The 24265-nt window shown below is 29.3% G+C and overlaps 1 protein-coding gene and 1 non-coding gene across 4 annotated transcripts in view; one reads left to right on the top strand and one right to left on the bottom strand.

Moving 5' to 3' along the window:
• LOC111620763 (thymosin beta-like) overlaps nt 1–18580 on the top strand; it is a 46976-nt gene extending 28396 nt beyond the window's left edge. The window contains exons 2-7 of one of the 3 annotated variants that reach the window (XM_023362762.1): nt 1494–1650; nt 5146–5259; nt 5623–5736; nt 6166–6279; nt 6557–6670; nt 17879–18580. In XM_023362762.1, coding sequence (XP_023218530.1) covers nt 1494–1650; nt 5146–5259; nt 5623–5736; nt 6166–6279; nt 6557–6670; nt 17879–17907 — 642 coding nt within the window. In that variant the 3' untranslated portion in view covers nt 17908–18580. The remainder of the gene's footprint in view (nt 1–1493; nt 1651–5145; nt 5260–5622; nt 5737–6165; nt 6280–6556; nt 6671–17878) is intronic. The other 2 variants (XM_023362763.1, XM_023362764.1) reach the window with 2 other exon arrangements.
• Nucleotides 18581–23949: 5369 nt separating this feature from the next.
• Nucleotides 23950–24033, bottom strand: Trnal-uaa. The gene has a single exon. It is a non-coding gene; the product is annotated as a tRNA-Leu (tRNA).
• Nucleotides 24034–24265: the final 232 nt, after the last annotated feature.

Genomic DNA, 24265 nt, shown 5'->3' with positions numbered 1-24265 from the left:
AATCTGGTTTTTAATGTTAAATTTATTTTTAAAAAATTTATTGAAATATTTTACTTTAAAATGTCAGTTATTTTGAACATGTTGCCCTTTTTTTAACAAGTAATTGTAATTTTTCTAATGACTAATACATTTTTTTTCTAGTTAAACATATTTTAAAATAATTTTAAGCAAATAATCCTGCACTCAGGTATTTGTTAGGAATTCTTATACTATGAAAATGCAATACAGAATTTCAATGTGATCCCATTGAAATTTAGAAATTTAATTTTTAATGTGTTTCCTCCTATTGCCAAAATTTTGAAAAACTTCAATTTGATTTAAGTATATTTGACATCAGCAAATATTAGGAAATATTATCTTGCACATTATTTTTAAAAATGTTATTGTATAAAGCTGAAAGCTGATTATTAATCAGAATCAGATTTACTTTGCTTCATATTGTACTATGCTTCTCTTAGAAAACATATAATTACAAAATATAGAAACACAACAATTATAAGATGGTATTTATTTATTATCTTAAATTTAAAAAGTATATTACTACACTAAAAATAATATATTTACACTTTGTCACATACAATACAATTAATATATATATTTAAAAATTTAGGAAAATATTTAAATATTAAATTTTTTCAGTAGATTTTTTGTATAGTATTAACCATGGAATTAGAAGTAAATAACTATATATAGTGTTCGAAATGTGTATTCCTAGAACAAAAGTTTGTAAATGTAGAGGAGTTCCTATAAAGTCTGTTTTGATATTTGGCATAATATGTTCTTTGAAAATGCTTTTAAATTGTTTATTTCATTAGTAAATCTTAGTTTCAATAGTATTAACTTATGAATTGATAATTTATACACCAGTATCAAATTACTGATCAAAATATTGAAACACCTAATAATAGAACTGATTTCTAATTGTGATGTTATAAAATTGATCTTAATTTTATGTAAAGTCTAGGTGTCAAAATCTAAACAGAAAGTTTGTTTTAAAATTTGAGATTGTAAATTTAAGATTGTTTTAAAATTAAAAGCCATAAAAATAAATTTTCACTGAAATGTATTTGGAATTTGAAATGACTTTCATAATTTTTCTACTACAGTTCAATAAAACTTGCTGAGAAGAAAGTCTTGAATGTTCTTATAAGATTTCATATTACAAAGATATGTGTATAATATATTATATGCTTGAACTACAGAATTTGGTTTAAAAATTGATAAGATAAAATAAACTGGTTTATCTTTATCAATTTTTATTTTATCTGTAATAACAAGTTTAACACTAGATGTAATAAATAATAAAACTTTTCATGGTTGGTTAGTTCTAAATGTGTAATCATTTGTTTATTTAATACATTTTGAAGAAATGAGTTGATGAAATATGGTAATGATGATGATTTGTTTAAATATTGATTTTTGATTCAGAATTGATAGATTAATTTTGGATTTTAAAATTCATTTACAATAATAAACTGTTTTTAATTAAATAGGAAATTTTACACTGGTTTAAAGGTGGAATGTCTAGTCCAAGCAAGGAAGAACTCCCCAAGGTTCCAGCTGCCATGAGGGAAGAATTGGCACAATTTGATTCTTCTAAGATGAAACAAATTAAAACAGAAGAAAAAAATCCATTGCCTTCAAAAGAAGGTGAGTTTTTAAAATTTTTGTTGTAATTATTTATCATTAATTTAATTTTCACACATACTCCAATCTTAGAAAAGCAATCAAACTACTAAAACAAACAGATTTCATGTGGGAAAAATGCATTTTTAAACATGACTTTATCATTCTAGTTTTTAGACTTGGATGTAAATGACTATTGTGAGCCAATAAGAATAAATTTAGTATATTTATTAACTATTTCTATAATTAATTAAAAAGGGATTAATGACTAAGGTATAATAAATTTGATAGAATAATAAGTTTCCAAAATATCTTGTGTTAAAAAAAAGGTATCTTATTTATCTAAAGTGATAAAACTGGTTGTAAAATAGTGATGAGTTTGAAATTTGCTGCTGCTTCCTAAAACTTGTGATTTTTATTTTCTTCTGAAAAACATTGAATGGAATTTTTTTATATATTGATTCTAATTACAAAAAATTGAATTTAATTCAGAAAGGATTTAATATTTAATGTAGGAATAGTGATAGAAATATAGAACTAGAAATAACAATAATCTTCCAGATATCTTAACCATTTTGATAGAACAATAATGCTTTTGCCTTCGTAATGTCTTTGTCTTTTGTCCCTGTCGCGCTGTCACCAACTGTCATCTTCCCTCACTTCTCCAATTACTCGTCCCTCTCTTTTATTCTCCTTGTCTCCCCCACAACCCCTTGTAAATTTATTGTCTTAATGGTTTAGGAATGTTACTTTACTTGTCTAAACTCCATATTAATTATAATTAATCCTGTTAAGAAATGCATTTTGTTTTCTTTTGTAGAACTTGTACATTTAGCTAATTCTGAAATATAAACCTTCATACATATAAACCATTTACCATTTATTTTGTTAGTGCTTTTTCATCATTCGTTTTTTTTTTCTAAAATATTTTAAAATTTGTCCATTGTCATGCAGACTTGTTTAAATTCTAGTAGACTATTTTTACTTTTGCTATTGAAAGTTTTTATTTTTATTAAAGAGCTTACATTAATTCATTCATTGTCATTAATTAAAAGTATATAACATTTCATTCATCTTGTAATAGTAAATCTGCCTTCATTATCTAATCATAGATAAATTGCAGAACATTTCAAATTTGATTATAAATGTTAAAAATGTAACAGAACATGCTTTATAATTGAAAAACTTTTCTTATCTGCAAAAAATTACAAAATCTTACCGATCAGTATCATTAATATAATCATCACTATCAGTATTAGTTTGCTGATATAGTTTGATTATTTGGAATAAAATAGATAAAATTTGAAATTGATAATCTAGACAAATAAATTCAATCAATCCAATGTAATTAAGTTGGTTTCTCAAATTCAATAATTACATCATTATAAATTCAATAAATTACTTGGATTCAAATTTAAATAGTAAATAATTCATCTCAAAATCCATTAAATTATATATTAACGTAATGTCTAGTTGCAATTTTTTTAATATGTATTGCATTCATTTGTCATTTGAAAATGTACTGAACAAATATTAAAACACATATTTCAGGCTTTTAAATTTAAATCTACAAAAAAAAAATTTTTTTTGTGTGAAAAATACATATTGCATACTTTACTGGAATTTCCTGTTGATATTACTACAATGTGTACTAAATTTTTTAGCTATTGAGAAATAATAATTCAAATATTTTCATAGAATATTGCAATTTTTATATAAATTTTTTCTTCATTAATTTTTAATAATGAAATAAAAACTTGTATATTGGTTATTAATATGAAAACAAAATAATTTTATTATAAAAATGAAAATAAATGAATTTGTAATTAGATTACATGAGTGTGTAAACTTTGTGTGCGCATATGTGCAAAATTATATCTTAAAGCTTAAATAGCTTCTGTTAAAAACTGAATACATATTAGCATTTAGTATGATCTGTAATATCCTTGTTTGAACTTTGAAGAACTTCTATAAAATAATTTCACAGAAATTCAGTGATTACAGTAAATTTTATAAAAAGAAAACATCTATGTTTTATTATGACACTTACGTGTTGCGGCGTTATTGACAGCGATTTGTTAAATTTCAGATATGTTCGCTAGTACTTTCAACAGTTTACGACTGTCGTCTTCAGGCGAAATCGAATACCTTTGTTTTCGAATTGATAGCTTTTAACGGACTTTTTTAAAAGAGATGCACTTGGGGATGAGTCCGTTCTTTCGACACTTTAGTAAAAACCAAAGTTGGGCTTTTTGCCTCAACCACGATGTTCTGGTATCCAATAAAGCAAAGAAGTGTTTTTTAGTAGTATTCATGAATGAAAATATAGTTCACTTCACGCCAGCCTTTAGAAATTAAAATTATGACACTTACGTGTTGCGGCGTTATTGACAGCGATTTGTTAAATTTCAGATATGTTCGAAATTTCAGATATGTTCGATTCAGATATATTGGATACCAGAACATCGTGGTTGAGGCAAAAAGCCCAACTTTGGTTTTTACTAAAGTGTCGAAAGAACGGACTCATCCCCAAGTGCATCTCTTTTAAAAAAGTCCGTTAAAAGCTATCAATTCGAAAACAAAGGTATTCGATTTCGCCTGAAGACGACAGTCGTAAACTGTTGAAAGTACTAGCGAACATATCTGAAATTTAACAAATCTATGTTTTATATATTGTATGTAAACATTATCTATTATAGTGTGAAGAGGCCAAACAGATGACCAAAGATATTATGTAAATGCAAGAATTTTTAAACAATATTCAAGTCTGCAATGGTGAAAATAGAAAATTCTGTGTGAAAAAAATAAACTTCAGAATAATTGTACCAATTATTATTTGGAGTTAAAAATATATCACCAAATGCATTTTGAATAAGATTTGTAATGTCCAGATTTTGTTTGAAAACTGATTACAAGCTGTAATTAAAACAGTACAGTAGACCCCCTATAAACACTGTGGCTAATTCTGTGTTATATGAATTCCATGTTGTACGAGTGACTTAGCTTTTACAAATACGTGAGCCATTCATAGCCCAGCACACGTATTTGTAAAATCTAAGTGACTCATACAACGTGGAATTCATATAACATGGAATTATTTAGTGTTATGGGGGGTCTCCTGTACTTTAAAGTACAGTATTTTAAAGAAACTTTTTTTTATTAAAACAATTCTATAGTACATTTCAAAAATATCAAATTTGAGTTTACCATGTTAAGTCTCATTGACAAATCATTATTGAGTTTTCAGTTTGTTGCACAGAAACACAAACAATTTTTCTAAATGTTTTTAAATAAATTGTGTAAAATACTTGTGTAAATAAGTTTGTTTCTAAATTACTTAAATTTTCAAAACTTGCAAGTTATTTATTATACCACTGATATTAGTTTTTAAAATTTTCTTTTAAAAATATCCTGTTATTTTTGCATGATACTTCTTAGAACTAATTTTAAAATTTTTTTATTATTTTAAAATTTATTTTATGCATGCTAATTTAATGTGTTGCATGATGCATGTCTTAGATGTCCAACAAGAAAAAGTACATAACAGTTTGATTGAAGATGTAGAATCTTTTGAACGTTCAAAACTGCATCCAACTCAAACACAAGAGAAAGTATCTCTGCCAAAACCTGAAGGTATCTAAACATTAATATTGAGTAATTTTGAATTAATGATTGATATTTATTTATTAATTAAATAGATAATATTTTAAATGATTTAAGTTAAATTACTTAATTTTAAAATCTTTTGCCTTTGAATTTTAAATACTTTTAAAAAAATCTAAAATTATCATTATTTAGTTTGTTTTTCAAGAATCAAATTTTTCTATTGTTTGAAATTGGTAAAATCGATTCTAATGGATATTTTTAAGTTTCTAAACTTATTTTAAAACTCTAAAATGGAAACTCAAGTTTTCAGTAAGGCAAAAGATTAAAAGAAACAGTGCATTTAGTTTAAATAAAATGTAAATTATTTTTAATTAAAACTTTCACTATAAGATGTGGCTCAGGAGAAAGCTCAACAGAATGTCTTGAATGGTGTTCGGAACTTCAAACGAAATTCATTAAAGCGAACGGACACAAAGGAGAAATGTGTCTTGCCCAATCAGAGTGGTGAGAGCATTTGTTTTGTTGACACTGCTGGTGACAGCGAAAACCCTGGGCAATTACCTGTTAATGTTCTAATATAAACTAATGCTTGCTTTAGAAGATGCTAACTATATGCTTTAATAGAAAGTGGAAGCTGGTGATGGCTGAAAGTAGTTGATTTTTAATTTTATAAATATTTAATTTTTAACATAGTTTTATAAAATATTAGATTTTTAAACTTAGAATTTTATAATGCTTCCAAACAAGAATTATTCACTTATTAGTTTGCATCTTTTGTAGATTGAATTCCTGAAATATAAAGTATTATGTAAAAAAATTAAGTAAAGCATATTGATTTTTTAAAAATTATTTTGGCAATACATAATAAAATTTATTTTGTTAAAAATTAACATTTTTGATATCATACTTCTAATACCAAACTACTCAACCTAGATGTCCAGCAAGAGAAAATACACCAAAGCTTTGTGGATGATGTAGAACATTTTGACAAAACAAAATTACATCGTGCAAATACTGCAGAAAAAATTATATTACCAAATACTGAAGGTAACCTAATAATGTAATTGTTGAAAGTGTTCCTTCAGTGTTCTAAATTGTCAACTGCTAACAATCCTGTGAAATTGTTCGTTTATCTAATCCTCGTCAAAATAACTGAAAATTATTAAATTATTTTTTTAGGTTTTCTTCTAAAAAGTGATGTTTTTCTTCTGTGCAATTAACATTTGTAATTGTTGTTTTAAGTCTTGTTACTAAATGTGCTTTCAGTAATTATATTACTCTTTATTAGAGGAGAAATTTTAACTGTAAAATGTATTTTTAATAGAAATTGAAAAAGAAAAAGGACAGCAAAAACTACTACAAGGAATTGAATCATTTGATACTGGAAAACTGAAGCATGCAGAAACTCAAGAGAAAAATCCTTTGCCAACTAAGGAAGGTAACTAGACAAACATATTAAATTATAAATTTTTATAAACATGTTGAAAAGACAACTATTTTCAGCAAATGTCTTCACAATTTAAAACTGTGGTAAATAGATTACTGCCTCATTTTCCTGACAGGGTTACATGATTAAATAATGTATTATAGATTGAAACTTAATTGCTTAAAACAGTAGAAATGTTCTTGAAAATCTAAAAATTATTTTTCAATAATCAGTTTAGCATTATCATTTCATTAGCAATGTAATTCAGACTTAGATTTCTAAAATAATGTAAAAAGACTGTAGAGACATATCATCCATATGGAGAAAAATGCCCCGATTTTTAAGATTGCTAAGATTGTTCTTTAACCTGCAGAGTATAATTTTTAAAGGTCTGGAGCAAAGCACATTACACCTGTATCCCTCCACCTCAATCAATTGGTTCATGTCAAGCTTTTTTAGCATATTAGCCTGGCAGAACTGAGTGAAGGCACAAATATCTCAGATAAAATATAATTTTCTCTATCAGTCAATGCAAAATATTTCTTAGTGATTTGAAAGAAATAGGCATTGTTTATAAACTTGTTGTTTTTGGAAGTGATCAGAAAATCAGAATTATTGTTTATCCCATTTAGTATTCTGCTTGACATATTGACTTTTTCTGTAAAAATACTTTTGTACAATACTTTACTTTAGTTTCAGTTTAACTCCAGTATATCATTCTTGGTATTGTGTTTCTTTGCTGTGGATTTCCAAGGCTTTTTCTTATCTAAAGACTTCCATTTGCTATGTGCCATTGATTCTTTGCTACAAAGGTGGCAAAAGGTCAGCCTTTGTTTCTTCAACATAGTATTTGTTTATGGACAGATTTGCTTTTCTAATATCTGAAGATATGTTCATGACAAGTTGCTTTATTTGACCTATAATAATCTACCCTTTATAGTTAGTTAGTTTTAAAATAATGAGGAGGAACTATCAAAGTCAGTAACATGTTTGCACTGTCAATTGCAATTTTACAAAACATATGCATCACTGCTTGCACTATGTAAAAAGTCAAAGATTGTATCTTCAATATTTCGGTCAGTCCAAGAAACACATTCTTCTTGAGGCATAAACAAACTTTTAAGTTAAGTATATACTTTAACACCAAATAAAAGAAACAGATTAAGTGTAACATTAAACATTCAAACAGAATTCTCAAAACAACTTAGTCTATTTAAATTTGGTATTTCTAGGCTAGGTATTTAATTAGGCCTTTTGCCTAATTAAAATAAAAATATAATCTAAGGGTTCCGAACTTGTGTTCCATGGAACTCTAAGGTTCTACCAATAAAATTTGGGTTTCACAATAAAATCCATTGAGTCTAGTTATGTATGAATGTGCCAATGCAAATTTGGGATTTGAAATGTAATTGCTCTAGTTTCAGTTAGTTCTCATGTGAAGTCCTATCAGTGGCGTAGCGTAGTGGGGGTGGCGGGGGCGGCCCGCCCCGGGTGGCACTTTTAGGGGGCGGCAAAATTTCATAATAAATAATAATAATATCTTGTAAAAATTTGAACCATTTCATATTTTTGTCGCACCTACGACTCGGACCGATTGAAATGAGCACGGAATTTTTTGACTTATTCTGTGACAAAACTGAATTTTAGTCTTTTAAATTCAGATACCTAAATAAGGCGGTGGTGAAATTTCCTCCGCCCTGGGCGGCTGATACCCACGCTACACCACTGAGTCCTATACACATGCTTGAGCTATTTATAGCTTTATAAACAGTGGGGACCAATTTATCAGTAATGGAACTAACCAAAATCTTGATGTAATGTTTGACAAGATAACGAAAACCATCAAAATGGTAAAACTTAACCTAAAGCTAGAAAATCATTAAAAAAATAACTTTAAAAAGTATTCAACATATAAATAATACACTGTTAAATATACTTTAATTCATCAATATCTTCAGCACAAGCCTATTGAATCAAATGACAGGAGGGAGCACAGATACTCAATTGTACTGTACAGTACATACAATACTAGTGACAATATACACATGACAGACAAGCATTACTTGTTGCCACTGGGTTAATCAATGTCTCATCTGTAGTGAGTTGTAGTGCAACAGTTCAGTATATAAACAGGTATATAAGTCAGATTATTAGCATTTTACATTGCAATCGTTTTGTGATATTTTAAGTGTTTTTCATATAAAAATATAGTGGGAATTATATAAATCCTTAGTGCTTTTCGTATTGTGTATACCCAAAATTGAAAAATCGTGGAGTGTTCATTGAGAGAAGATACATTTTTCTTCAAAACTCAAGTACTTCATTTTTTCTGGTTACAATGGACTGAAAATGCAGATACAAATGGCAGTACAAATCCAATATTTAAAATATTGAAAGAAAAGAAATTTCTCATCACATCAATAACTAGTTTTGGAATTAGTAATATTATTTGCTTTCCATTATTATTATTTTTTATATGAAAAAAAAATTGTTTTTGTGTGTTTCTATTTGCCGTTTTATCTATAATCATTAAAAATTGTAAGATTCCAACATTTTTTTTACTAAGGTCAAAAGGGTTCTGCAATAAAAATAAGTTTAAAACCACTGATATAATTTATATATATATAAATTATATAGCTTGAAATTGTCATGACCCTTTTCTTCTGCCACAAAAAAAAAAAAAATGAAATAAAAATAGGAATGGTAGACAATGGACAAAATAATGTGACAAATGCTCTGGAAAAGTTGTAATGATAATTCACACAATTTGGTACTTCATGCAGATGCATATCCATTCTTGATAGCACGTTGACTTTTGTTTGTAATCTTTCATGGAGTAGAGTAAAAATGATACATCCTATTACAATAGAACTTTTATTATCTGAGTTAATTTGTTCTGCAGGTGATTCAGATAATAAAAAATTTGGATACATGAAAAAATGACAATACAGGGTAGCATATACATATTCACCAATGTGTGAGTAGCATCCTACTGATGATTTGAATCTATTGTAGCAAATAGCTGTATGACATAAGAAAATTGCAGTGAGACATCAGTGGGATAGAAAGAAGAGCAAGTGGTGATTCATATAATTGGACATTAAATTTTAAATGTCTTCATTTTTAATTTGAAAACTTGTAATCTGAAATGAATATTTCTTCAAAATCTATCACTAAATATTGCTTTAATTTATATAAGGAATAAGGAAAGGAATGAGTATTTTGGGTTAACTTTTCAAAAAACAAAGAATTTTCATGTCTTATTTGTATAAATGGCCTAAGTGTGTTTTCAAGTTACTAAAATTAAAAAAAAAGTTAAAAATATCCTAAATTATATATTTAATATTTATAAAGGGTTTATTTTCAAGGAAGTGTGAGAGAAACAATAAATTTCTTTTTAAACTGGGATAAAGAAAACCAATAACTAGATTTTCTTTCCTTCCTGTCTTCAATTAATTGATGATCTATTTTTATTGAAAATATCAACTGTTGTATAATAACTTAATTTAAAACTTTAATCTGCAATTACTAAAGCATGAAAAAGTTCTTCTAATGAAAAATATTGCTTTTCATCTGTTTGTACAGATGGAAAGCAACCATGATACCCCAGATATTTTCAATAGTGTTTAGCCAGCTGATAGTCAAATCATTATGCTGCCACCATGTTTCAGTAAATACTTTCTTTTCTTAGACTGTAATAGTACTTAGACCAACTGACCCATTCAAATTAAAATTATATTTTCAGATGAAAAAAAATTTTATACTGAATCCCTAGTATGCCTTTCCTTGGCCCATTCTCACTACTTATCAATTTGTTGTTTTTTAAACTGAGGTTTACTCTTAATTTAAATTTAAAATATAAGATTTACTCTTATATTTTGCAAATTTGATATATTTTCGTTCCTGCTAAGTCAAATTGTTGTACAATTTCAATTTTTATGATTAAGATTTTATGATAGAACATCCTCTATATATTGTATAAGATAAAAAAGTTCAAAAATAGAATATTTGTGTCAAATTTTTAAATTTTAAGGCAGCAATTTATCTACAAAGATCTATGTATAGACTGTTCTTGCATGCTGATATATATAAAATGTTGATTGATTTAATATAAATATAACAAACTATATTATATATTTAGGCCAAGCTCATTCATTTTCCTTTTTTTAAAATTCACTTCCTTTCCTTGTCATTTCATTCTGGGATTTAGTCTTACCCCTTTGATATGGATGGCTTTTATTGGTCTAATAGGGTAAGGGGAAGAGGAAGCTTTGAAAGGATGAAAAGCAAAGGATACATTTCTGGTTTTCCTGTTTGTATCTGTGGAGTGAAAATTATGAATCAGTGATGACTGTCAGAAAAGAGAGGAGAGTGAATGATACAAGGGATGATTTTCAAACCTGATTCCATTGACAGCTTTGTCTCACCAGGGGAGGTCATATGTTTAGGTTTCTGATTTGAATGAAACATGGTGAGCCTGTAGCCATTAACACACAGTTCCTCATCCAAATAATAGGATCCAACTCAGTCATTTTCAAACAAAAGGGGGCCTCTGAAAATTGAGTGTTTAGCTAATATGGCTTTGAAAGTTTCATCTTCATGGAACAGCAATAGCAGAGTGAACAAGACTCTAGCCAGTGAAGTGACCTGATATAGGTTCAAAACATCTCAATTTTAGTTTTTTTTAATGTAATATAATTATTTTACTGTATCACTAGCATTATTATTACTATTGTTCCTCACATTTTAAAGCTTTTAAAACAATGCAGATGCAAGAAGTTGGAATTTTAAAAAAATATATACGGCATCACCACGAGCAAATTTGCTTCAAACATTATTATGCATGCTAAAATATAAAATTTTTTGTCTATAATATTGTATCTTCTTTTCATCTATAATATCGTATTTTTTTATTTTACTTAATATACCTGTACAGGTATATTAAGTAAAATAAAAAATGTTTTTCTGTAAAACTTTGTAATATTTTCTGTAATGCCAGTATAATAAGTCCTGGTAATAGAAGATACGATATTATAGATGAAAAAATTTGTATTTTAGTAAGAAAAAAGGACATTGAGGCATTTTAATTAATTATTATGCATGCATGGATGAAAAAGACAAATCTGTTATTTTCATAACAGTGTAGTGGGCGCACAGCATATAATTCATCATTCATTGCCAAAGGGACTAAAATGACTTAAGACTAGAAAGTTTAATAAATTATACTCATGACATGTATACAGATGGAAATTTAAAATTTATCTGAAAACAAAGGAATTATAGTAATAACTCTTCTATTAGCTCTCTTCAGGATATATCGAACAAAGGTGGAGAGTTTATAAACTGTCACCTCAGTGTGTGTTAAACCAAAAATTAGTAAAAAATCTAATGGAATAAACTGAGAGAACAGATGAAATGTGAGACTAAAATTAATATAGAAAACTTAGATTTACAGAACTTGCAATAAAATGGAAAAGTGGAGATACAGCTGAAAAATGTATAGAGAGAATAAAAGGCCTAGTTGGATGATAATGGTGAAAATGTTGAAGATGCAGAGGTAGCAGCTAGAGCAATATGAAGGCTACCTAAATCTTGTCCTATATCAGTAACTTATAACTGTGTGCCACTTGGTTATTAAATAAGTAATTTTCAAAAGAAGCTCAAAGAACAATAAGTGTACATGTGTGAACAATAAGTGACAAAGTTAAAATCCTTTTAAATTGATTATACAAGTTTTTCATTATTATAATAAATAAACTTATACATAATGTAGTAAAAAATATATATTCATAAGCAAAATTACATGTTAAAATACTAAATAAGGTAAACTTAAAAAATTGGCCACAGTTAGTTGATGTATAGAATAAGATAATTAACTGCTAAAAATACAAATTTTCTTTCCGACTGTTCATCTGAGATAAAACTTTGGTTTTAATTCTAATGTCGTTTTTTGAAAAGTTTTATCTCAGATGAACAGTCGGAAAGAAAATTTGTATTTTTAACAGTTAAGATATTTATGTGCATAACGGTTAATTATTTAAGTTCATTTAAAATGAAATTTTCTTTAAATCAAAAATGTGTGTCTAATTGTCCATATTTAGTTCAAATTATTTTAACTTAGAAAGAGGACATTGGACAGGTTTCTAAAGGCAATTATCATGCCACTTTTAAATGCAAATCGAGACTTAATGTTAATTGCTTTTCTTATTTAAGTTAATAATTTTCATTTACATAACTATTGTTGTAACCAGCTGCTATTTTAAGGAACAATATTGTTTTACATAATTTACAAAACCTAATTTTTTTTGTCTATATTTTAAGTGGCAAGCAATATGGCTATGGAATGTTTACAAACACAACTTTAAATCATTTAATAATAGGTTCAAGTGTACCATGAGACAAAAAAAAGGTTGAAACCCCTCTCCTAGATTAACAACTATTTAGTGTGTGTAAGAAATAAAGTTCCTAACAAAAGTAATAGATGGTTTTAAGAGGGAGAGATTAAAAGAAAGTAAGGAGTAAAACAACAAACAGGGTTTGATTTCATGGATATGAAAGGAAATAACACTAAATGGTATGCAGAAAACTGTAGAGAATAAAAGACAACTAAGATGATACAGGTGTAATTAAATATAGACATGTGGCAAGATTGTTGTATTGACGCACAAATGAATTTAAAGGATTAATGGATTATGAGAATAGAGAATTTCATAAATGTTTGAAACAACAATGAAGGCTACAGAGGAAGAGCATGTGAAAGAAAAAATTGTCATATACAAACATCTGAAAGCCCGATGTTATAAGCCAAACAATTACCTAATCCGGTAGTTGTTTTTTACAGAAAAGTAACCCAAAAAGTAATCAGTCTACTTTTCTGCAATTATGTAAATTAATTTCTAAATAATTTGTCACTAGAGGGAGTTTTAATAAGAAGCCAAACAATTGCTGTTGTAAGATGTTCAATGTGAAAGGAATTGTAATAAAGCATGATATCCAAGGAACAACTTTAATTTCACAGTAGAACAAATTATTATTTACAGGTCCCGATCTTTGCACACTTCCCAGATTTCTCTGTGATAATACAAACAAATGCATAATTCTTTGCATAATTGATTCCATTACAATTATCAATCTGATATTATTAACATACAGTAATACGTATCCTACGATTGCAGATCAATTCGTAACCTACTTACCTACTATCTTTCATTTAGTTTTTATAGATAGAAGGGAAAGGAGGAAGTATTGATAGGATGGGGTACCCAAATTATTGGTGAATAACTTGGTGTGATTGCTCTTTTCCAACTTCCACGTCCTGGCGGAGGTTCTCTTCTGAACCCTTTCATCTCTTCAAAAATATGATTTCTCCGAGGAAAATTTATCTCAGTCTGGCTTTTTTTCTCATGAGTCTCCTACTGAGGCCCGACTTACCAGCTCTGGTCGATCTCAAAAAACTCAGTGTCTTACTGGTACATGACTGTGTCCGGCCAAAGAATGTCCTCCTGAAACGAGGTTTTGCCCTCAGGGCTTCCTTGGGAAGGGTTGGGTCAGAATTTCTTAGACTTACCAGAAACAATAGAACAAAGGAAAATGGACAGACAGGATTAAGAGATAAAATATGAAATTAAAATTATACAAAAAAAAAATGGCTTACTGCCAAGCTTTATTGAATCTAGATACTTTACCACTACTATTAATAACTAAGTTTGAAGTTATTTGGTACTAGAGGTAGGTGTTAGGTGCCATCTCTTATTTAATTTAATAATTACAATCAAATTAATATTTATTAAATAATAATAGATGGAACCTAATGCCTACCTCTAGTACCAAATTACTTCAAATTTAATAATAGTAGTGGTAAAATAGTCAGATTCAATACAGCAATCATTTGGTTTATTATTAAAAAAATTGCCCTTCCACTTGTATAGTACATTTTTGAAACTAAGTTTTTAAAATTATTCAGGAACTGATGTGAATTGAATCCTTTTGATTCATCTTGGAGTGATTTGGAAGTCTGTCTGATAAAACTCAAATTGGTTGAAATTATTGGACTTATCAACATGAACAGGGTATGTGTATTTTTTTTTCCTGTACACACATCCCTCAAATATCTCTACCAGCTATACTTATTAAGAAATCTGATAGATCTGTTTCTACAGACTTTTTTTCTGTTTAATACAGGGGGAGGAACAGAGTCAGCAACTGATCTCCACCTCATTGTTTATATTCTGATGCATCATAGATCAAATTAGGTTTTCCACACAAGCAAGATTAGAGTTCTTTTCAGATAGTGAGAGACTTTGGAAAATGAAACATTAAGAAAGACTTTTTCAAATGTAATTTATTCTAGACACCGTTCCATGTAATTTTTTTATAGCTGCATGGTGCAGAAATGCACCTAAACAAAAAAATTTTACAAGATTAAATATTACAGTATTTTTACAAATTGTTTTCCTTATAAATAAGGACAAATATAATAACAATGTTAACAGTAAATTTGCACTTCAGTTATTTTTCTTTGGATTTTTCTATTCTTTGTAGAAGTCCAGTTTTGTAGATGTCATCTACATTTATTATTGTATTGTTAGCTAAAATGAAATTTGATTTTCGTAACTTAAAATGATCTGTTTGTAGCTTATTTTGACTTCTTGTGTTAATTCTTAGTTCTAAATCCTTGCTCTAAATGTGCTTAATGCTTGAAATGTTCCCATAACATAGAGAATGGATGTTACAAAACTCTTAGGTATGAAATTTCAAAGTGTCACTGAAAGCTTTGTGATTCAGTTTTACTTTCCTGGTTATCATGTATACATAACAAGGGAAAGTATGGGAATCATGTGAAATTGGAGAGAAATGGATGCTCTAATTATTGGGGATCTGATTATTCATGGAGATTGAGCAATGTGCTTAGAAAGAAAATGCAGAGGTATAGGTGAGGCATTATTCTAGCATGAGTAGTATAGTTTTCAGCTTAAGATAAGCGCACTAGATCAATCTTTGTTCTCTGACAAATCTGAGAGATACTGGAAATATACAACAAAAAGTCTGTTTGCTTCATAATCTTGAGAAGGTGTATACTTGTAACAGTTCCTTGAGATAAGTAGTACAGGAATATGGAATCCATTAAATCTGTATGAATGCTTGAAGATGTGTTTGTATAAACTGTGATAAGTATAATATAACTTTCAGTATAAAACTTTGATTTTGATAGTATTCCTCTGTAACCTATTTTGTTCATTGTTTATATGACGTGATAGATGCATTAAGGAAAATTGTTCTTTTAGAAACTATGCTGTTGGATGATCTGATTCTGCTCAGTCACTGAAAGCAATCTTCAGAATTGTGATTGATAAGTTTGCAGCTATTTGTGTTGATGCTGGAGTGAAAAATAAATATGCCAAAGACAGAAGTATTGCTAATGTCAAGAAATCATGTTCAATGTATTCTCCAGCTAAACACTTAAATTTGAGTTAGTTGAGGTATAAATATTTAGGAATTACATTTGAGTGATAGAAAGTAAGGCTGAAATAGACACCTAAAGTGACTGAGAAAGTACCACACTATGAAACTAAATTGGTCAGTATTCACACAACATTAAGTTCTTATATCCTTTTCAACCAGAGGAAAAACACTATTATCAAAACATAAGAACAAATTTTATTTGTAAATTTTCTTGTTTATTATGAAATTGTGTTACTTGTACATGCAATTTTTTTTTTCAAAAATGATTGATTGTACTTGAAATTCTTATCTGATTTTTCATTAGTTGCTTCAGATTATATTGAAAAATAGTTAATCTTATTTGGTAATAATTGTCCATTTCTGTTATTAGTTAATATTATTGGTTCAATATAATTGCTAGCCTATGAAGATTTCTTGAACTTACTATGTAGACATAATCCATGGTTTGTATGACAAATATCAAAGATATTCATTATTGTAAAAATAAACGTTAAGTTTAAAAGATATTTTTGTAAAAATTATTCTATTTACAACAAACCTTTCATTATAAAAATTTGGTTTTGTAAGATGCTTTAATTTTGGGTTCACTGTTTTGCTTAGTCTTTTTTGTGTTTATATTCTAAGTTTATCACTTCCAAATGTTAGCTGGGTCACCCATACTTTTGAGTTACTAAGTTGTGATTTTAATTCTCGGATAGAGAATTAAAATCACAAAATCAAGTCAAGCTTAACAAATGTCAGTTTTTTATAAATTGAAGTTGTATTTGTTAGGTTCATACACTTATTTTGAATGCTGCTATGTAGTGTTAATTGTGCCTGCCTTTTCATAATCACTAATGTGTGAGACTTATAATACTATCACACATTTCTTGTGTAATAATCTGCAAAACTTTAAGATCTGAGTCTACATAATTCAAGGCATTAATGCCTGAATATTTCATCTTTTTAACAAGCCTGCAAAAAATAATTATATGGATTAATGACTAGAGGTATTGGTAATGAGTCATAACCAACATTGAATTTTTTGGATAGCAATGAGAAATTGCATGCTCTTAAAGTATGACATTAAGAAAATTCAAAGCCTTGTTTGGTGTGTAAGGTGTAGCCATAACCTGCATGAACCACATTGCTTCAGTATCTTGTTTTGCTTTTATATTTGTACAAAACCACTTAAGAATATAGATGCTTTGTTCAATACTAATTCTTGTGGGTGCCATGTTTTACAAGAACACAAATGTCCTGTCTAGGCAAATAATGAAACCAAAAGAATGACACTTCAACTTTAACTCAATTTTAAATATTTGTGCTTTTTCAGGGATACTCAGAATTAAAATCCCAACTTTTAGCTGGGACATTCTATATAAGCAAAAGTTATGTAAGAAAGTATTTATATTTTCAGCTTTTTATTTAAAAATTACTCTGGCAGTAAGTTCTACTTATGTGATAATTTATTCATTTGGTTTATTTCCTAGTGTAATCATGCAAATTGATGCTTTTGGTATCCCCAAAAAAAGTTTATTCTCAGATCTAGTCTAAAAAGAAAGTTCTGCATTTTATACTGATTTTTCAGTTTTAATAATTACATTTATCATCATTTTTTAAAATATTCTGATTTTTATAAATTAGCCTTGTTATTGAATTAGTGATTGTGTTTATTTTTGAAGAGATTTAATACCTTTCTTACATAAATTTTATTGTGTGTGTTTTTATTTAAAATACAAACCAAACTTTAGTAATATTAATACTTTATATTTTTAGTTATTGCCCAAGAAAAGAGTGCTGCTTAATGGTGTCTATATCCTGGGACCAATTTCCAGATTCTGCTCATCAGTAACTTCCAGAAAATGCCATGTAATCAGTTTTCAAATAGTACTTTGCGGTGCTTGTGGCAATATCATTCATTTTCCTAATCCAGAGATTTCACAGAATTACATTCCTATGAATACTGACATGTCTTCTTGTATTAAATTTTTATAACACACATATACCAATGAATTCCATAAATGTGTATCAAATATTACTTTTTTTGTATTTAAATTGTGTAACTTTATTTAAAAAGTATTAACTGGGAAATCTCTGATTAGATAAAAATTTTGTGATCTAAGTGTTAAGCATTTTGAAAGTATTATTTTCCACGGTTCGTGTGACCAAACATAAAGTGTGCCTTTATTTTGTACTAGTCGGGATATTTAGTTCCTTTCCATATCTGAGAAAGAGACATTGTGCAAATAAAATTTTTTCAGTACTATTTTCAATAACCTTCGTACTAAAGTGGATGTGGTCATTTTCTAACGGGATAATGTCACTTTTTTACTATGAAATTTTGCTGATTTTTCATAATGCTATTAAAATCACTTTGGTAGTTCAATTTTTTGTAAAACTATTGATAATTTTTTGTAAACTGTTGGTAATTTGTATGTAAAAGCCACAATTTTCAATAAATGACTAATAACAAAAACTGTTTTATTTTTAAATGGACAAGTATTACAGGCAAACTGGCTTCACTTTCTCATTGAAAAACACCTTAAAACAATTTGACACTCTAGTTCAATTAACACAAAAACACTGTTCGAGACAGCTTTATACTAATAATTTTCTCAATTGTGAACCAACCTAAAACTTTTCATATTTGCTGTTAATTAAAATAAGAGACATAACTTTAGATGTAAAACTGATTACATGTTCAAATCCTAAACTCAAGTTTCACCCACAATTTCCAATCTAGTTAAAACTTCGCATTCGTATGTTTTCCAATGAGAATATATTTTTTAGTTTGCAATTTCAGCAATTGGCAAACGATTACGGAAAAATCAAAATCAGTATAACACTGGTTTAAATGAAGCGTCAATGTGTGTGTGTGTAATATAACTTGACAAATTAAGATATTTCAAACGACTTGGAATAGTGAAGTCTATTGTTGTCACTTTGTCAACAATAGACTTCACTGTCGTTGTTCGGTGAACTTTAACTGAAGTGAAAGAAACCTGTCCTACCATAGTAATGAAGTCTGTCAAAGTATTGATGATTGCAAAGGAAAAACACAAAATCGTGATGAAATGTCACGACCAGTTCATGAAGTCATAGCTGGGTAAAAGGTAATTTCCGGGTCAATCATTGAGAAGACCTTGTAGAGAAAAGGTTGATGATCTTCTGGAAGAAATAATCTTCCACCAAGGCTTCTTTTTACACTTCTTCAGAATCTATTTACACTCCTCTTCGAGTCACTAGTGTGCCTGTCTCTTCACCGACAATTGCGAAACTTCGGAGTATCTCTGTTCCAGGAAATTATGAAAGACGAGGTGCTTTCATTCGGAAAGAGCAAAATCACCCGTTTCTTATCGGGTTTACGACATTCCGTCTTTCCACACTCCACCACTTCTTTTGGACTCATGCGTATGACTCTAATTGAAGAGAAGGTGCATTCCTCTGGCCTGTCCTCTAGAGGTATTCATTCCATTTTCTTAATTCTTTGAAATTATCCATTAAACAAACAAAAACGAACGACTGTTAAACATTTTCAATAGATTATACTTTGAATTAAGAAAATGTTTAAAAATGAAATAAACTATCGTAATATATTACATTTTTATAAAAAAATGATCAAAGTCACATATATATAAACTATGTAATTGAACAACAACCTTTGTTGAAAATAATCAAATTATTAATCGAATCTTAATATAATAAAAGCTTTTATAAACTAATTTCCGTAAGCATTAAGTTATGCTATTCTGTTGATTGCAATTACAAATTGCAGACTTAGACGACAATGGGAATTTATTATATCCTTCCTTAATCTCGAGAACCCTGTTAGATAGATGAAAGTCAAGACCAGATACAGAAAGCATAGGGGCAGGAAGCCCAGATTAACTATATACGAACTTCCGGTCTAAACCGGGAGTCATATGAATTCAATTTAAAAATTTTCCCCTGAATGGAGTTTCGTAGATCACCCGCGTCTCTTGTTATCAGGAAAAGTATGACGTACAGGAGCAAGATACTACTAATTAGAGATGAAGAACACATAATTAAATTTATTTAATTTAAAGTATATCTTACGTCATTGTTGATTTAGTTTATTGTATCGTTGCAGCATGTACCGAAGAGGAACTAAAGCCCGAAATGCGTATACATTAAAAAATGATACTAAAACATATTGAATGATATTCTGGCCTGCCAAGTCTTTGTCATTCGAAAGAAATGTGTGTTTTTACATCGCAAATCTAAATACACGTTATTTCTGGATTAATATTATTATCCCACCCATTATTTGTATGATAAGTCTACAGTATACATTTTTATTACTAGGCTAACACGTATCAGCTGTATAATAAATGATGTAAAAAAATATTACAGTATATACAATTAAATTAAGATCTTAAAAGTGATATAACATTTAAATCTACGTAGTACATTCGTAATTTCTGTCCGAGATATCATCGGTTGACCCTACCTCGGATAATACAGGTTCTACTGTATACATGTATTATTCGAATTCTGTTAAATGTAAATTTTAATAATTTTCTGTTTTATTTCGTGGAGGAAATTATTGTCTAAATTCAGAGAATTCTTAATTCGTATATCTCTGAAATTTGAAATGATGCAATTCAACACAAAATCCAGGCACCAGGAGGTTTAATAATGACCGCTACTGTAAAATATAAAAGTTTGATTGAAAAATTATCGTATTTTTAAAATTAAATAAAATATCAATAAATATTATTATTTATTAGGCCTACATAATATTATAAAGTTAAAATGCGACTGTTTAAAATTTTTAAATAAATTTTTATCTTTAAATGAAAGTGACTTACTAATATAATTTATATTTTTTGAATATCTTTGTTAAGTATTTTATAAAAGTTAATGCAACATCAAACTGGATAAAGTTAATACAGTAGAGCATCGATTATCCGACTCAATTGGGGGACTCAGATTGGTCGGATAACTGAAAAAATCGGATAACCGAAAAGAAGGAAAAAAATACATTACTAGTATAGTATATTAGAATATTCGTATATCACATGTAATTAGTTTATTAGTATATCGCTATTAACCAACTTCGCGTTGAATTTTCATCGATGTTTAGCCTAAAAAAAATTTTTTAAATAATAATCGTCGCTATTGTATCGTTAACAATTATTTTAAAATTATTTTATTGCTCACGAAACAAACAACCACTCATAATTAGAAAATTAAGTCTCGTTTAAATACTGACATCCCTTCAATGGTCGAGCCGTTGATGCCAGCTAAAACACGCAAAAATTTAACAAAAATAATATTAAAGTAGCCAAGACGTAGCCAAATATTGTAATGCCACATCACTAGCAGACATTTGAAATTTGCCGACTAGAACGGTCGGTTAACCGATATAACGGTTAATCGGGGGTCGGATAATCGATGCTCTACTGTATTAAAAATAGCGAAAAACCTTTATAACACGGCGGAGTGAAAATGAAGTCGGAGACAAGGGAGAAACCGGCACAGAGGGTAAACAGACTGAGCCGGGGAAAAGCAACCATTCTTTCTGCTTGACTTTCTGGCTTTTTAAAGGATCTCTCCCCTAAATTCTTAATTTGATGGGTTAATCATTTTGACACTTCCATTCGACTTGATCCAACTTTGAAACTTTCGCTTGTATCTCACGCCATGATATTTTCTTTTCTGATACGGCTGAGAATTTGTTTTGTCTTCATTACTTACAAGGCGACAATTTTGCTTTCGGAGGAATACTACATTTATTTGCAAATTTTGGCATGTATACCAGAGTCAGAGTTTTCATTCGACATTCTAAACATTGCAATTCGTTAGTTCGCGTCGACCCGTCACCTCGGGGCTGCAATTTGCAAAAATTCCTAGTGTCCTCTGTCCGTCTGTCTTAATTTAATCTCGAGAACGGAGTTAGATGAAATCCGAGACCAGATATGGACAGGAGGCTTTAATCAACTATATATGAACTTCCCGTGCAAACCGGAAGTCACGTTTTTTCAATTCAAAACTCCTCCGAAAGCAGTTAATAGATGACCGGCACGACTCTATTGTTAAAGAAAAAGTATAATGTACAGGGGCAAGCCACTACTAATTTGAAGTGGAGAGCGTATATTTTAAATTAAATGATTTAAAAATATGATTAAAAATTGAAGTTTTGCATTGTGACCATTTCACTATAAATAGTTGCTGGTAGTTATAGTTTGTGAAATCTTTGGTTTCAACTTCTGAAAATATTTACAATGAAAAAGCACATTTTGACCTTTGTCATGTTACGAACCGCAATATTGAAGTTAAAATCATTATATGAGGAAATAAGGAAGTAATAACTGTGGGAAATGGAAGAAGCGTTGCATTTGTCCATCAAAAATAGACAAATAAAACATGCCAGTAAGTGCGAGAGACTGATATGTAGAAACTACACCATCAGGATGTGTTCAAATTGTGCACTGTATCTATCATTGTACATAACAAAAGTACATTAAGACGAACTAAGCTTTTGTTCGTTATGTCGGAGACACTAAAGCCGTGAGCCCGAGTAGGGATTAGAAAATTACCAATCCGAAATGCATTCTTAAATAGGCGAAATAAAGAAAACTGTTTTAATCTCGGTCTCTGCTAGTTGTGCATAATTAAGAAAGACGTGATAAATATTACTAGTCTTTCTATTGGAAGAAGAAACCTTCTCTTATAACTTTTTATACGCCCTCCAGCCTGACGAAATATAGAGTATGTCTCCTCGAAGTTAACTACCGTCCTTTTCCCGAAGTCTTTGTACATTTCTAACCTTTCAAGTTGTTTCGGCCGAGGCACTATTTTTTCTCGATGGAGTCTTTTTCATTCCTAAGGAGTGAGGAAATTGTAGGGTTTTTCCAAAATCTTACAATTTCCTCACTCCTTAGAATTCTGTGCTTACTACATCGGGTTATCTCCTTATAGATGGAACAGAGGGCCTTCTCGTAGGTGACTACCACACCGTGTGATAGAACTGCCTGGGCTGAAACATTCGGAAAGCAGAGATATCTACAAACTGTTCGGGATAAGAACGGCATGAACATACATAGTCCATTTATATGTTACTGTAGGTCTAGTATTATACAATTTAGCAAAATCGCTGTAACTCTGATGTTATAAACAATAATGTAACGAAACGATGACGTCATCAATGTTTATATCAAAATATATTTTAAATTATGATCATGTTACTGAACGCCGAATCGTCATAAAAAGTTTTAATTGGCATAAATTTAAGCCTTTGTAATTTTGAGTAACATTTCGAATAAAATTCGTTTGTTTCCATGCAATTTTATTCTTATAAGCAATACCTTACACAAGTGTCTGCGAACAAACAAAAAAATCTCTTAGTCAAAACATAATCTTAAATATCAGAAAAGCAAAAAGCCGAACTTAATTATTAACTATAATTTGCATACACTGTACTTATGACTTTGTTAAATAAAATATATTAGGCTATTTCATTCTTTTTGAAATCCTTATGGATTTTGCTTACACACTTTCTATAGTAGAATATTGCAAAGGATAAATAACATTCAAAGATCAAAAACAAAGAAGAATAAAATTTCATCTTACACACGTTCAATAATCAGTGTAATGCAACGAATGTACAGTACTGTACACACATACATATTTTAAATGTCAGAAGAAAATTCAGGCCATTAGAGTGTTAAAATAATATTCCGTTCAAGACTTGGACTTTCGCATTACAAAGAAGAACTGTTATAAGACAAGCACTGTACAGATTTCTCAAATTACCGCGAACATACAGCAAATCGAACGACAAGGTTTGTGCCCCGATAAATGTTCACTCGAGCAAAACAAGCTGTCAGAAGTGGGGCTCGAACCCACGCCCTCATACGAGGACCAGATCTTAAGTCTGGCGCCTTAGACCACTCGGCCATTCTGACGCGGTGTAACAATTTCCTAATCGCGGGATTATCAAATCGAAAAGCAATCGTTATCAATCCTGTCGCATTTTTGTTACACCTGTCTGCTTTCGGAAGAAATGCAATTCCAACTGCCGTCATCGACTGGACATTTCGCAACGAACTTTTCATGTTTCATCGCATGTTAGTCGTCGATAGTAACGAATCGTTCAGTTTCTCATCGAACGTGCGTGCATTTCATCCCGAGTTGAGA

This window comes from Centruroides sculpturatus, unplaced genomic scaffold (genome assembly GCF_000671375.1).
Source record: "Centruroides sculpturatus isolate CEXI.00-Female unplaced genomic scaffold, Cexi_2.0 scaffold204, whole genome shotgun sequence".
Lineage (NCBI taxonomy): Eukaryota > Metazoa > Arthropoda > Arachnida > Scorpiones > Buthidae > Centruroides > Centruroides sculpturatus.
This window is presented reverse-complemented; position numbering and strand designations above follow the sequence as displayed.